We start from the raw sequence: 16,491 nt of genomic DNA on the forward strand, positions 1-16,491 counted from the left end.
CACAGGTGCTGATGGTCAGCTCTGTGCCTCATGAATATGTATATTCGAAAATAATAATAAAATAAATAATAAAATCAACATCTGCTATTCTAACATGGCTAGTTAGCTGTGTTCTTCAAATAAACAAATCAAAACAAAAAAAGGACATCCATCCTCTCATCCATAGAGTGATCAAATCAGATTAGAGTCACACATACATTCAACAAACAGCCACCAATCACTTGGCCTGTGACTGTCATTGTTCTGAGTGCTAGGGACGTTTGTGTGAACAGCACAAAGTCCTGCTCCATGGGAGCTTACATTCTAGTCGGAGAAACAAAGCATAAACTTTTGAACAAATAACTGAATGAGGTACTTTCAGATAGTCAATAAAGGCCGAGAAAAGATTAAGCCACATGACGTGATAAAGAGTGGTAGGTTTCTAAGGAGAAGAAAAGCCACTAAGTTTAGGCAGACAGAGAATGCCTTGTTAAGACAGTAACGTTGGAGTGAATGATAAGAGCCCAGCCATGCAGAGATTTAGAGCAAGGTATTTATCCAGGTTAGATGAATCACAAGCACAAAAACTCCAAAGGGGGGGATGAGCTTGTTCAAGGAAGTGAAAGAAGGCTTGTTAGTCTGCAGCAGAGAGAGCAAGCAAAGAGCATGAGAGAATCAGAGAGGGAGATGGAGACCATATCACTCGGAAGCCCGTGGCCACGGTAAAGGCTTTACCTTTTAGTGTAAATAAAGCAAAAAGTCATTGGAGGGCTTTAAGCCTCAGAGTGGCACCACCAGATTTATGTGTTTCAAATATCACTCTGGCAACTGTGTTAAAAAGAAAATGCAGCAGACAAAAGTGGAGGCAAGAAAACCTAAGTTAGGAGGCCACTGCCACAGTGCCAGAAGAGAGGGGACGGTGGCTCAAGACAGTAGATACAGAGGGGGAGGAAAGCAGACAGGCACAGACTATTTCATGGACTGGATAAAATGAACGGCAGAAGGGTGGCAGAGGGCAGGAAGAGGGAAGAGAAGTGTAAGAACGACTCCTAAGGTTTTGGCCCGAGCAATTTGGTGGATGGTACCACTTATAAGAGCAAGAAACATTGGAGGCAAACAGGTTTGGAGTGAGGAGATGGTACGAAATCAAGAAGCCCATTCTGGCCAAGTTAAGGTCGACACGTGACTTAGCTACCCGAGTAGGCAGTTCCGTATAGGAATGTAAAGGGCAGGGAAGGGGGCAGGGACAGGAATATAAATTTGGGAGGTTGGTTTGAAGGCCCCTTCCAGCTTTAACTATCTATGTTTGAGACCAACGAGCAGAGAGGAAGTCATTCATAACAGCAAAAAATATATTGAGTCTTTCATAATGCACTGCATTAAGCACTTTCTGAGCGTTGTCTTATTTAAAGCTCAGAACAATGGTATGAAGTAGCAGCTCCCACATTCCCTTCAAAGCTCACGGAAGCTCAGCAGCTCACCGAAGGATGTGGAAGATCTAGGACTGGAACCCTCGTCTTCCTGTCTCCAGAGCCCACGCTCCTCACTGTCGGCTACACAGTACTCAACAGCTAAGTCCTCCTCACAGAACAGAGGAGGAAGGAGACTTGTGGAGAAGCCATGAGGGGGACCCACGTGCCAGTTACGCAGTCCCTTTGGGACTAGGAGAAAAGTCTCAGTGTGGAGGTAAGGGGTAGGCAGAGAGGCAAAAGATTACTGACACAATATCTACACATCATCTTGGAACCCAGAACTGGGGGTTATTCCAAGGGAAAAGAACGTTGAGTGATTTACAGCACATAATAAATCAATCTCACCATGTTTCATCCCATAATCTCAGGAGAGACGTATGACCTGTACAGCCAGTATCCCCAAAGTGCAGGAATACTGCTACTTCCTCTTTCCCTCTCCACCCAGCATTGCTGATTTTCTCTCCTTGACACATAACACAGTTGGCACAATCCTGCCCAACATTCCCCACCTCCCCACTCCACCCCAGGGGCTGGCTCTCCCAGCTGAAGATCGAGCACACGTTTGCTTACAACAGAGAGACACAGAACAATCTGGCATTCAGAGCTTTTTGGAAAAGAGCAAGAAACTGAACACAAGAGAGATCCCACCCCAACCAACTGTAAGGGATTAAATAAATTATTTTGGCTTGCTGGAATCTTACATTAAATATTCTTGGAAATAAGTGGGCCATAGGCTAACACTAAGAAATCTTTCATAATAAAGATATTCAGGTTGTAAAATAACTGCTGTTACAGGATTTGACCTGAATAGAAAGGGACACAAAACGGAGCTTTCTCAACTGAGCTCTTTTCAATCCCCAGGGGAAAATAGCAGCTCTGTAACATAACTTTAAAGATGTCCACCCCTCCCGTAAGAAGTTCTCACTGTGAAAACCAGAGAGACAAAACCCTCCTGGGATGTAGTAAAGCACACGGACTTCAGAGTCAAAGTGATTGGAGTCTAAATCCTGACTGTTCCACTAACTTACTACATGACCTTAGAAGAATTAGATATGACTGCTGAGCCTCAGTGTTCTCATCTACGAAATGGGGGCACAGGAACCCTAACTTATAGTTACTGTAAGGAGTAAGTGAGCTCATATTTGCAAAAGGCACAGTCCTTCTCACATAGTAAGTTCTCAATCAATATTAGCCTTTCCCTCTTCTCTTCTGATGTCAGCCTTATTCATGCAATTTTCTAAACATCTTAGTAATTTATTTGTAATTGCTTCTGTGAAAGAATTGCCCCATCTGGCCAGAAGGTATAGCGGAAAGATTCCTGGAAAGAAAATCAGAGGACTTAGGAGCATTCCTACATCTGCTACTTGCAAGTCAGACCCTCTCGGGGCCTGTCTCCTGTGCTGTAAAGTGAGGCTGCCTACCACACCGCTGCCCCAGAATGGTTATGAGAATTCAGTGAGATATTGTATGAGAAAGCACTTTGAAAACCATGAAGCGCTCTACAGATGAAAGGGATTACTGTCATTCGAGTTCAACTCATAGAGAGGCATCTACATGACTCTATCCATGGGGACCCCAGACTGTGGCGATCCAGTCTGTGTGTGAGCCTCACCAGAGAAAACCAACCCCATAACGGGAGAGAGTAGCGAGCTGCAGAGCCGGGATTCACAGGACTTGGCAAACAGTCCAAGTTCAGTAGCGCTGATGATGGATATGGCCTCAAATCCGATGGAAATAGAGAAAGCTGCAGGCTCATCAACCGCAACTGCTTAGGTCCTAGCTGAAACTAACAGCGTGTATGGAAGGATCTACATATAGCCTAGAGTAAGGGAGGTTAAGTGGAGAGAACAGAGAATTCATCGGGGTTTATTCATCTGGATTCAAGGAGGAAAGACACCAGAGAATATGAGTATCCCAGTCACTAGAGAGATGGACTCCACTGTAGGACAGAAACCTGGATTTTCCAGAATAAAGAAGTGGTCAGAATAGCCATCAAGGTCACCTAATCCCTCCTCTTTGATTCTATTATCACCACCACCAATAATAACAATTACTATAATTATTCGCAACTCTCATTTCTGAACTCTATTTGCCAGGCACTGGGCTAACTGCTGTATGTGCCTCCTGTCATTTAATCTTTACCACATCCCATCCCTAGATAGACACTATTATTATGCCTGCTCCATGGATCAGCAAATAGCTATCCCGATGACCAATTTGGGAAATCCTTATCCTTAAGGATCTTTAACCCAAAATGCTTAAGATCAGGAAAGGGATATAAGAATCACAAATATTCCAGTCTCTCGAAAAAGATTCCCCTTGGTGTATATTAATCAATATCTCATTTTTCACATTCAACAAAAGGTAGAGAAAGCTGGAGCAGTCAAGAGGAGATGGTCAGTCACTCATAAAGCTTGAAGCAGGGCCCGAGTCCTAATCTCCAGCTTCTTTGCAGCAGAAAACTTGGCCTTAGCATTGTTGGTCCGTTTTCTGGTGCAAGGAACAATTGAGCTGGCTAGTGCGACGGTAGCTCAGCATGGGAGACGGTGGAACCAACCCAAACAACCTGAACAGCCTGACATCAGTATAGGGGCCATGATATCACTTCCTGCTTCTTGTTCTGTACAGAGGGGAGAAGAAAAGAGTTCTCATCACTGCCCTGAAAAAAAACAAGAAAAAGCTGCCAAGCCAGGGCCTGGCAATTAGTGCCGGAGTAAGTGATCATCTTGTGATTGCTCAGCTGGGGCCTGAAGACTTGTAAATGCATTTAGAGGACAGAAATAGAAGAGGTTGTGAGATAGCAGAGAAACCTGGCCCATTTGCCAGGAGAAAATGTCCCAAAGCTGCCGGGAAATTTACTCAATAGGATTTGGGGTGTGTCTTCATAAATAGGAAAAGTTAATGAATAAAACCCATGGATGAAGCCAGTGCACATGTCTTATCCTATTGTCTCCTCTCTCTATGACCCTCAGGATCCCCTGGAAGCCCCTCAGCACCTATCAGAGCCCCTCGACTCGGTGCTGACCTTGCACCACAATGAGCATCCCAGCTTGGCCCCAGTGTGCAGCCAGACCAAACTGGGAATGGACTGATAGTGATCCATGCTTCTTGGTGATCCCCCTATAGCCAACAGCAAGTACTCTGGCAAGAGCTGGACAACGTGTCCCAGAGAAGACAGGGCCCAAGGTCATGGGCAGGTTCACTGGTATCATCAGACCCTACTCCAACCAGACCCCCCCTGACTCCAAAGCCTTGGGAATCTTGCAAAGCCCCATCTGCCTCTATGGCTTCCACCACCCAGAAGACCCCAGATCATCCCAAAAGAGATGGTGGGTCGCGGCCCTCATGCAGGTGTTTCAAAGGTAAGACAAAGGCATGTTCTGGTACAATGCACTTCACAGACCCCCATAGCCCAAGAGGCACCCCTGCTCCCACTTCTGTGGCCTGTAGAAATGTGATGGGTCCCAAAGCCCTCTCGATCTCCCCGAGAGCTGCAGGGAACACAATGCCCTAGAAAGCTCTGGGGCATGAACACCCAGCCCCTTTCCTCAAATGGGACAGAGCTTCTCCCACATTGACAGTTGTCCTCCCCAAGTATGACCCTCCACAACAAACTGGCACTCTGCATGCCATATTCTGCCCACAGACAGTTTCATTTGGCCCACACAGTCAAAGGTTTTGTTTTTTGTCACCAGCATTTGAAACTTATGTGGTTTCACATGGATCTCCAGCTTTTCTTGAAAAAACAAGTCTGGCAACACTGAGCCCCACCTCCACATGTCAGCAGTCAGCTGGAACTGCTGGCTGGCTGCACCTGTGGTGGGGACACATGGTCCCCAGCCTCCACTGTCCATATCTGGTCCACCATGGGCATTTGGCTTTGTGACCCTTGTATGAGTTCCTATGAAAAGGGAGACTTCTCAGATGTCAGAGCTTCTTCCCTTGGGATATTTTACAAAGAAATCCACATCCCCAATAAAATAAACACCTGGAACATCTGGTCCAAGGCCCTCCTCTGGTCCCAGCTATGCCTCCAGCTGCAAAGAACACACATCAGGATATTCTCACCACAGAGGCTAGACTAGGGCAAGGGGGCAGCAGCTAAATTAGACAGTTGACAGGGAGGTCACAGTCCCCCGCAGCTAACACATCAGGCCCTAAGCAAGGGCCATAGAGCTGGTTGTTTCCAGAGGGAGGAAAGAAAGTTCAGCACAAAGCACAGGTGGCCATTACTGGTGAACAAATATTTATCGAACACTCACTATGTGCTTAGGAAAACACACAAGGTCCCGAGGGTAAGGCCAGGACCCCCCAAAGAGAAACAACTCCCCACCACAATTTTCTACGATTTCTTCCTTTCCCCCCGCGCCCACCCTCCTCTTCCCGATGGCTTCCCTCAGATGCTCTGCCTCCTCCTAGGAGGTTTCTATCCAGCCCACCCGGGCGCCCTTCCACTGTCAATTGCAAAGTGACTCAGTCAGTAAAGCTTTCAACTGGCCAAAGGAAAGGCTAGTCTACACACTATTCCTCTATTTTCTCCCCAAATGCAATAGACCCCACCAGACCTGGTTCCTGCAGAATCTCTGCCATTTAGGAACATGCCAGTGGATGTCTGGGATGGCCACTCTTCTTGAAGAAGAGTTGACCCAGACAACAAGTATGCCCCCGAGGGTGCAGGGGGTTGGCATTTCCCTGATCACTCACCCTAGGCTTCCTTTCATGCCCACCTTCTCCCCAGGAAATGGCAGTCCTTTCACTGAATCCCAGGGTCCATCAACCCAGAATAGGCTGGGAGAGGAAGCGTCAGGCTTTTGTGAGTCTGTCCCTGCTAGATCCAGCCAGAGCCAGCCCCTGAAGGTGCCATTCACCTGTCAAACATGGCAGGCAGGAGAGGGGAGTGATGGGGAGAGGGAGGCACAGACAGGAACCCCCACATAGCCATGTGACCTCCAGCACGGAAGTGCTAACCAAAGCTGTGTGACCTTATACAGGTGTCTCTACTTCTCTGAGCTCTTACCATTGAACCCAGAATCTATTTATATATAACATTTGGTCTGGTCTTGTTTTTCCCTCTTCGTCCAACCCCCGACCCCAACACACACACACACACACACTCTCTCTCTCTCTCTCTCTCAGAACCTACAAATTGTCATAGAAGTGTAGTATTCACACTACATATAAGTGGAATTTCCTATCATGTACACTCCCATAAAATTGCAAATTTCATCATGAAACATGAACAAAGTCTTGGGAGTCAGAAGACTTTCCCTCTAAGCCCTGGTCCTAGACTTTCCCTTCTCATAGGAACCTTAGATATCATCAAATCCAAAATCCTCATTTTACAAGGCAAAATCGGAGGCCCAAGAAAGTTAAGGGCACACAGTGGCACAGCCAGGTCTAGATCTCAGGCCTCTGGCTTCACTGCACAGGATTCTCTCCCTGTCATGTGCCCCCAACCACCCTGCAGCCCAGCTCTACTCACATGTAACGCAAGTGGGGGTTCTTGGCAAAGGCTCTGGGCTGGATGTTCCGAAGTCCTGAGTTCTTGATGGTCCTGGGCAGAGAGGAAAAGAGGGTCAGCAGAGCTCAAAGGGCAGCAGAACGTCTGCTCTGGGCAGAGGCTGGCAGAAGTCAGGCCAAGATGGGACCTGCAGACCCCCATGGGTTGTCTGCATCTCTTCATCACCAGTTATCATAGAGTGGCCCCACAGGGGTGCTCATGGGAAGCACCCGGGCTCACACCCCCCAAGGGGAGCTGGGCTAGTGCAGGCAGCTGCTCTTTACCCACCCTGCCGAGTGAGTAAGAGCAGGGGCCAAGGCTGGTCCAGCTCTTGGCACCTTCTCCCCATCCCACCCCAGGTCCCAAAGCCACTAGCACTGACGTCCAATGGAGGAGTCATTGGGAAAGCTGGTATTCTGCGGGGCTCATCAGTCAAGCATAAGGCTGAAGGAAGAGACTAGCCCTGCAGGCCTGGGTGCAAGGCCTGCCTTAAAACCCGAACCTCAGGAGGGACTTCCTGCAGCACCTCACCTCTCTGGGCCTGGGGGAAATGCGGGGAGTGAAGAGACAGCCTCTGACACCCCCTGAGTGGGTTATGCCAACTCCATCAAAAGAGGAGACTCAAGGGGGAAAGCGCAGATGGCAGCCTTGCCACACCTGTCACCTAGAAGGTGAACAGGTGACACCCCACCCCTCCCACCGCGAGAGGCCCCTCCTGTGGCCTGGCGCACTCACAGCTTTTGGAGTCCAGTGTAGAGCTCCATGTCCACGGCATTGAGCGTGTGCAGACTGCGCCAGTTCTCTATGTGTCTGCGGGGAGGAGGAGAGAGGCAAGGTCAGGTCAGCTGGGACAGCAGAACAGCGGTGCTGGCTTTAGAGCCGGGGAGACCTGGGTTTGAATCCTGGATCAGTCAATGCGAGCCAGGCCTTCTGGCAAGTTACCAGATAACTCTGAGCCTCAGTTTCCTCCTCTGCATGGTGGCCTTCACACCAGTGGCCTGACAGGGTCATTATGAGCATTAAGTGGAATCATTGGTTCAACGTGCCTGGCCCACAGACAGCATTTAATGTGTCCCCCTTAGCTCCAGAAAGACTCCACTCTCTAAAGACTTGAAACCAAATCTCCCTGCATGTCTTCCTGACTCAGTTTCCCTCTGTTGCCTTTCCTTCTTTTCCCTTTTTTAAGATGTCCTAAGAGCAGGCTCTTTTTTTTCTTAGTTCCTGCCCATAAAGAACATACACATGACATGGTTTACAAAAAGGAGGAGGTGGCTTGCTAGCAGGCATGGTTTCTGGGTAGAGAAGCCATGGAGGACAAACACCTGCCTCAGGTGCCCACCAGGTCCAGACACTGACAGCCCCACTTGGGTGATCACAGCCCAGTCCATCCTGAACCTCAAGAAAATCAAAGGCTTGATTTGGCCGAGCTCACTCCAGAGAGGAGAGGGCCACCTTAGCACCGGCGCGGCGAGGCACCATGGTGCCATGAAAAGAATGTGAGACTGGAAGTCTCGCTTCATCCTGAGACCTAAGTAGCCAGTGGCCTTGAGTGGGTGCCTGAACTTCCTGGGTCTCTCGTTTCCTCATTTGTAAAGAGAGAGGGCTGCATTAGATCAGCAGTTTTCCCCCTTTTCATCACGAAAATCTCCTTTTAGAACTTTCTCACAAGGCATCTCATGTTTCAGGAGATTTCTGTCTAGCAAGCACACTACGTTTATCAAGTAATAATTAATTCATCTTCTTGTATTTATTAATCAAAGATATAAATCAGTGTTAACCAGAGCCTTTTATCAACAGACACAAACCAGTGCTAACTCACCCAGTGCATACATTCCAGCCCAAAGCAAAGAAATTCAACAGTTCTATTAGCAATTAAAAGGCTTGTCATGGGTATGGGTCTGATTTCTGTTAGTTCTTTTGATACTGACAAAATGCCAGGGACAAACATCCCTCATTACTGCTTTTGGGGTCCCCAGGTTGAGGACCATTAGGCTACGGATTACCAAGGCCCTTTCCAGCTCTAAAGCTGGTGAAAGATGATCACTCGTACACACCTGCTATCCCAGAGCACCAAAGGATCCCAGGAAAAGGCCTTCCACTGCCCGCCCCCACCCTCCCAGAGTTAGACCTTCTGGTCAGTGACCATGAGGCCTAAATACCATCTTAGTGAAGAGTGCAGAGAGGTGACAGCTCACCCTAGGACAGAGCTACCCAAGACACACTCTGGACAGAAAAGTGACAGCCACCTTCCCCAGACGTCTCCACTCCAGCCCCGCCACCCCTGTGGCTCGGCCATCTGCCGCCAAGTTGAGCCAGAGCCAGGAAGCGAGCAGGATGGTGGCTGCCAGGCCCTCTGGATACATTTCAGAGCCACACAGTGACAAGGTGTGCCGGGAGCCCGTTTTGTACCACATTCTCTTGGAGGCCCTGCTGAGCAGCCAGAGACACTGGTATCTGCCTGGGACATGGACCAGGTGGACAGGTTGGTAATGGGTCTCAATTCTAAGGTCTTCTCCATGGAAGCCTCAGAGCCCCAGGGTAGCTTGCTTGGTCTGATCCCACCAGGGCAGGGACAGTGGCAACATTACAAATGAAAAAGAAGGTCAGAAGGAGTAGAACTATCTATGCCACTGGGTCCCCCCAGTGTATTCCCCAGGCCATTGGTCCATAGAAATGACCAGGCAGATCACAGTGTTTGTACAGAGCACCATTCATTCATGGGAACCTAGCTTCCTTCAAGAATCTGCTCTCAATAAGTGGCTATCAATCAAATTGTTTAAATAAATGAAATCATTTTTCTCAGCCCACATTAGAATTCCATAAATGTGTTCTTATGAAGGTTGAGCTGTCAATCATTATTGCATTCTTTTTTTTTTTTTAAGGGGATCACAACCCTTGGCACGGTGTGGTCTGCACCACGCTCAGCCAGTGAGCACACCGGCCATCCCTACATAGGATCCGAACCTGCGGCCTTAGTGCTACCAGCGCCGCACTCTCCCAAAGTGAGCCATGGGGCCGGCCCAGGGAATAGCATTTTTTTTTTCCTTTTTTGTCTTTTTTCGTGACCGGCAACGGATCGCAACCCTCGGTGTTGCACCCGCACCTCGCTCAGCCAGCGAGCGGCCGGTCTGCATGTGGGATCCGAACCCTCGGCGGGAGCGCCACTGCGCTCCCAAGCGGCGCACTGTAGCAGTGCACCACTGGCCGGCCCGGGAATAGCATTTTGATAGCCACAGTGCAATGGTGAGGTTAGGAGTCAAGGCTCTAGAATAACGGTTGGCAAACTATAGCCCATCCAGCATGCTGCCTTTTTCGTATGGCCCTAGAGGTAAGAACAGCTTTTACATTTTTAAAAAAATCAAAAGAAGAATCATATTTTGTGGCATGTGAAAACTACAAGAAATTCAAATTTCTGTGTTCATTCCCATTCATATACTATCTATGGCCACTTTCAAGCTACAATGACAGAGGTGAGTAGTTGCTGCAGGGACCAGATGACCCACAAAGCCTGCAATATTTACTGTCTGGCTCTTTACAAAGAAAGGCTGCTGACCCCCGTCCTAGAGCCCGGCTGCCAGGATGCACCTCCTGACCCCAGCACTCCCTCTATCCATGTGACCCTGTCCGGGTTACTTCTCCTGTTTATGCCTCAGTTTTCTCATCTGTCAAATGGAGATGATAAAAATACCTGCTTCATGAGAATGATGTGTTGATTGAAAGCCTATGCCATAAAGTCCTTATGGCAGTGCAGGGCACACATGAAGTCCTCAGGAAGAGCTAGCCATGATGATTATTTTTTTCCCTGTGCCTCCCAGAGGCTGAACAGTCTTCTCTCAGTTTCCAAGCTAAAAATGGCATCATGCAAATTTTGCTGGAAGTTGTCATTTCTCAGCAATCATTGATAAAAACCCCACATGGCAGAAAGGAAGGGGTAGAAAACCTGTCATTCATGACCTCCAGGAAAATGATTCAAGCAAAAATTTATAAACATGTTCAAGGAATGTGCGGACGACCGCGTCAGGGCAGTTTCCCAGGAGGAGCCGGATGGCGAAGGTGCAGCCCTGACATTTGCGGATGACATCAACAGAGCACCTGCCAGGTTCTCCTGTGACTCACCACTTGGTAACTCTGCTGGCTGGTTTGTGCTATTAGGGAGGCCATGAGTTGAAGTGGAAAAGGCAGGCTCTAAAAAGTATAATAAATAATAGGATGAAATAGGAGAGCAGGTTTGGTTTGCTTTTTGTTAATGGTAAACAGTGGCTACCTCAACCTAGTATGATCGCATGTGCCTCCTCCTCTCCTGTGCTTTTCTGGGTTGTCCAGATTGTTTTTATAAAGCATTTGTGTTGAAAAACAATCAATAACTTCACATTTTTAAAGGAAGCTCAGGCACCTGAACACTGCGACAGGCTGGACCAGCCCATCCCCACCGAGGCATCCTACAAACCCACCCCCGCTGCAGGGGAGAAGAACACAGAGCAAGCGGGGAACATGGGTGCATGGCGAGGGCTGGCGGCACCCACAGAGACCGGCAGCCCTGTGCTCAATCTGGCTGCTGTCCATGCTGCCATCAGGAACAGGGAGGGGAGGAGGTGGGGAGAGGTCAAAGAGGTAGCCCTCCAGGCTCTCACCCCTACTTTAAATAAATTACCTCCACTTTAGTCTCTTAATACAATGGTCCTCAGGCGGAAGTGATTTTGCCTCCCAGAGGACATCTGACCCTGTCTGGAGACATTTTTGGTTATGACAACTGGGGAAAGAGCATAGCACTGGGATACAGTGGGTAGAGGCCAAGGGTGCTGCTAAACACCTGTAATGCACAGAACGGCTCCCCACAACAAAGAATTATCAGCCCCAAATGTCCATAATACCAAGATTGAGAAGCCTTGCTTTATCATAAAGCTTTTGCCTAAGATTGCCATGAAAGCAAGCATCCCATGGCTTAAAACAACATCAATTTTGAAAAATGACTGCTTTTCAGCAAACACTACGAGGCCTTGGGCCAAAACAAAAAAAGTCTGCCTCTAGGACCCTGAGTCTGGGTGAGCGGAAAAAATGGACAGCCGTGGCCCCCAGGACCCTCTCAAGCCAAGGGCAGTATCTGAGAGGAAATTAAGGGCTCTTTAGCCCACTGGACCATGGCCCAAGCCAGGCTACCCATTCCAGAAGCAGTTTGGCCCCTTTTCACCAAGCTCTAAGCTAGAATCCACTGGCCAAGAGCCGTTTCCCTTCACCAAAAGCTCCTCTCTTGGACTTCTCCACCCAGAGGGTCAGTTCAATGCCCTGTCCCCACCTTCTCACCACTGCCATCCATGACACCACAGGATCACTACTCTGCTCTGCCAAGAGCTAATGTGCACCGTTTTTCTAGAGAGAGGGGGAAGGGGAGCTAATAAATGACCATGTGGACCTAAGAGTCAGAGCCAGGATTAGGACTGCAGCTCAAAAACCTCGGTGAAGTCAGAGTGGACCTCCATGATTAAAGGCCATGATGCTGCCAGGCAGGCTCAGCAGCACAAAGATAGAGGGTGGCTGTGCAGTCTCTTCAGCAGTATCAGAAAACTCAGAAACATACCACTTTCAATGATTCACAACAGCAACACCAAATCCTGGAGACCGAGGGCAACAGATAGATGTCTCATACCCATTTTTGTAATGAGACATGGCATAAATTAAATATGAATCGGTACACCCATAAAGAATACAAAACTCCTTTGTGCTAGGATAAATTAGATTGCACTTTTGTACCATAGCTTTCTCTCCCTCCTGTTTGGCTTGGGACGACATGGAAATGAATTGGCAATCTCCAAGCATCTAAAAATTAGATGTTACAGACTCTGTGGTCCACATTTTAATTAGAAACATCTCATGTGGATATGTTTAAGGGTTGTTTTTGCCTCCAATATTTAATGTTTAATATTTATACCTCCTCTACACAGAAAATTCTAGGACACTGAGATATCCACCGCTCTCTAACCCCAGAGAGCTAAGGTGATAGATGGAGGAGCCAGCAAGAGAGACAAGGTGCCCTCCACCCGGCTGAACTTCCTGGCCACTTGGGCACCTGGCAAGACAGGAGCTTGGCTGATGGAACTTAGGAATATCCTCCCTTCCTGTAGCCGTCACAGGCCCAGTATCATCTCACTGTTCAGACTTTTCCCTCTCCTCCCCTGCTGTCAGATTTGCTGTTATTTTCACTGTTACTGTTCTTCATAACCAAATTTTCCAGACAACTAAATTTAAATGCATTTTCAACTTCCTTGCTGGATGTTTCTCTTTTTCCCTTAAAATGCATTACACACCTCTTTGCCTTTTTCAGCAGAGCAGACAGAACACGATTTACATTTTTTCTGATGACCCTACATTATCATGACCTACCTCACTAGTCTGCTGGGCTAGTTAGCACCCAGCGGAGCCCTCAGAGGATTTTGATGTATGCAGAACTTGTACCCCCACCCCAACAGGCCCTACCCTGATATGCTTTCTGATTCTAACAGCTAGTGCATCCATTTTTACCAATTTTCTGGCTCTTTCTTTGATATCAGCCTGTGAGCCACCACCTCTTGAGCAGCTGTCCCCAGGACCCCTCCTCCCTTCCAACATGCTGTGACCAGTCTCTTCTGCAGCTCCTTGTAGCACAATGGTTAGGAGCTGGCACCTGAAGGTAGCATGAGCTTCAGCACTTGAAGCCGATTGTGAGGGTTGGAAGAGGCAGTGCCCAGTCCTCACCTCAGCCTGACGCACAGCACTAGTGCAGTAAATACTCATCTCTTTACTGTTGTGGGAGCTGTGTATTAAGTAAGAGTAAATAGAATCTGAATAAGATCTAAGGGGATATGAAAAAATTCATACACACACATGCACATGCGTGCACACATATGTAGATAGGTAGATATGTACCTTTGTTTGCTTACGATGTCCTTTCTGGATAATTGAGGTTACCAGATAAGTGAAGATTTCCTGGAGGTGCAATCATAATTCGCATTCACCTGGTGGTACCTATGTTACACCTCTCACATTATGTGCAGTAGATCCGCTCTTGCAGGTGCAACCTGGCAGGAGGCAGCTGAAACTAGTGTTTCCTTGACGTTATTTATAGGGTGATTTTTTTTTTATTTATTTTGTATTGGATATGAGAACCCCATTCCTCCAACACAGCACTCAAGAGCTTCAGAAAACAAGGTTGCACACAGGTGTCCCTTCCATCCAGACTGGCCCCAGTCAGACATGAGGTTCCCATCACCTTCTCACCTGCATCCTGCAGAGGGAGGTTCAAACTGCAGTATAGAGTTGGGTGCCTGGGGAAACTAGCCCAGAATTCCATGTCAGTGTTGGAGCACACACATGCACACACACACACAAACTCACAAAATGTGCCATGCATTTGACTTCAAAGCTTGTAGGGCAATGAGGAAATTGATTTATTATCCAGGCCTATTATGTCTAGTGATCCAGACAGCAGCATTAGCTTTCAATTATCTGATATGTTTAGCATTATAAACAAACAGTCTGCAGCCACAGTTCCATGGTGGTCAGGCACCGAGGAGGCTGGGGAGGAGCTACATCAGATCACACCAGCCAAGTCACCTGGCTCTCACTCCTTTGACAGCTGCTGGGTGGAGGGGTTGGGGGGAGGAGGTACTAGAGGCCTGGAGAGCCAGATCCAAGAGCCAGGAGGGCCGGGGGGTGGCTTGGCCTGGTGATCCCAGCATGCCAGCACATTAGCACACCAGCCTACAAGCAGCTGTGCACCAAGGACCACGGTGAACCAGCCCTGAATCTGGGACCCCCCTGGGACCGCAGAAAGGAACATTCAGATCATGTGGAGAACAGATGGGAGACGACAGTTTCTGTGCCGGCTTCCTGATCCACGCCAAAGCCTGTGCCAGGAATGAGGAACATTTGTGCACACACCTGTGTGCTTCAGGTGCTAAGTAAGATGCTGTATCTCCTAACAGCAGAAAAGATCAAGGGCACACCCTCTCTGCCAACCCACTAAGAAAAGGCCGACTCCCAGGAGCGATGTTTCACCAGGCAGTCCAGGCTGTTCTGCTTGAACCCCAAGCTAGGACCAGACTGCCCTACCCCTCCCCAGTCTATCTGCTTCTCTCCAATCTCACTGCTGCCGCCTGGGCTGCTGCTGGATGGCAACCCCCGCTTGCCCACACATCAGCGCACCAGGTCACCATCACCTCTGACCTGGAGGACAGCCAGCACCTCCTAACTGGCCTCCCTCCTTTCATTCTTCTTCAACAATCTATATTGTTGCCATCACACTTTGCTATTACCGTGAAATCCAAACACCATGCCCACAAAGTTCTGCACGAGCGGGCCACCAGCCACCTCTATGGCCCCTCCTATCCCACTCCTCCTGTGTGCTCCAGCCACACCAGCCTGCCTTCTGGTCCTCAAACATGCCACGCTTAATCCTAACCAAACCTTCTACATGAAACACTCTTCTCTGGCTCCTTCCAATGCCTCGGGTCTCCACTTAAAATTCCCCTTCTCAGAGAAGCCTGCCCTGGTCCCCTGTGTTAGCAGCCCTCCCTTTTCTCATCCAGTCGTTCCCTTGAACAAGCCCCTGTTTATGTCCTTCACAGCCCTTAATAACCATCTATAATTGTCTTATTTGATTATTTGATTACGTATTTTCGTCAGTGTCTCTACATTAGAGCAATGATGCATGAGAACAGATCGTTATCTGTCTTATTCACCACTTACTCACCCCCAGAATCTCAAACAGGAGCAGCTGCCCCACCTCACTGCCAGGGGATCCCCACACTCAGCACATGCACGGCCCTCACCCTGGCCCCCTGAATAGCCCAGAGCCCTGGTCCAACCCCACAGGCACCCTGAACTTGATCTCTGAGGAGAGATGTGGCCCAGAGCACACCACTGAACATCCCGGTCATGGACAGGCATCCTGGAAAAATGACTACAGGGCCCAGCAACAGGGAGGTAATCCCAGAGGTCTTGAGAGCCCCATATACACAGCTCTGTCCCAAGGCCAGTTCTCATTCTGATGCCTAGGATCAGTATCAGGAGTGGAGAGGCAGGCAGGGCCCCCTTGCACCAAACAAGGAGTAGACAGGAAAGCCCTTGGCACCTTGGCACATCTTTTCCATCTTTCCCTTCCCCACATGACTATGTCCTTCACCAGAGCATGAGTTTTCTAAGGGCAGTGGCCATGAGTCTGTGCTTCCAGTGCTGAAGTGGGAGTGAGTGAGTAAGTGAATGAATGAATGAATGAATGAATGAACCCCCACAAGGGCCAGTGAGGGAACTTAAGGGCTTAGCTGTCTATCAGCTCCCCGTGTGGACCTTCCTTCTCCCTGGCCCTCAGTCCTTCTCACCATTTCAAGAACTCATTTATTTTTTTCCCCTTCTCTCCTATATACCCCCACCCTCTCTCTACTAGATTTTTCCATCAGCATACAAACATGTTCAGTAAAGCTCACCCAAAAAAACCCTCCTCGACTCCGTGTCCTCCTCTGGCTACCCACTCTTGTCTCTAATTCCTCTTTATGGCAAACGTTTTCA

The 16,491-nt window shown here is 48.6% G+C and overlaps 1 protein-coding gene across 3 annotated transcripts in view; it reads right to left on the bottom strand.

Moving 5' to 3' along the window:
• Positions 1–16,491, bottom strand: part of NTRK3 (neurotrophic tyrosine kinase, receptor, type 3) — a 359,989-nt gene that overhangs the window by 284,785 nt on the left and 58,713 nt on the right. For all 3 annotated transcript variants that reach the window (XM_008566759.1, XM_008566758.1, XM_008566760.1), the window contains exons 2-3: positions 7,687–7,761; positions 6,934–7,005 (exon numbers count right to left, since the gene is read on the bottom strand). In XM_008566759.1, the coding sequence (XP_008564981.1) occupies positions 6,934–7,005; positions 7,687–7,761 (147 nt within the window). The remainder of the gene's footprint in view (positions 1–6,933; positions 7,006–7,686; positions 7,762–16,491) is intronic.

The sequence above is a fragment of the Galeopterus variegatus genome, unplaced genomic scaffold (assembly GCF_000696425.1).
Source record: "Galeopterus variegatus unplaced genomic scaffold, G_variegatus-3.0.2 Scaffold268, whole genome shotgun sequence".
NCBI lineage: Eukaryota > Metazoa > Chordata > Mammalia > Dermoptera > Cynocephalidae > Galeopterus > Galeopterus variegatus.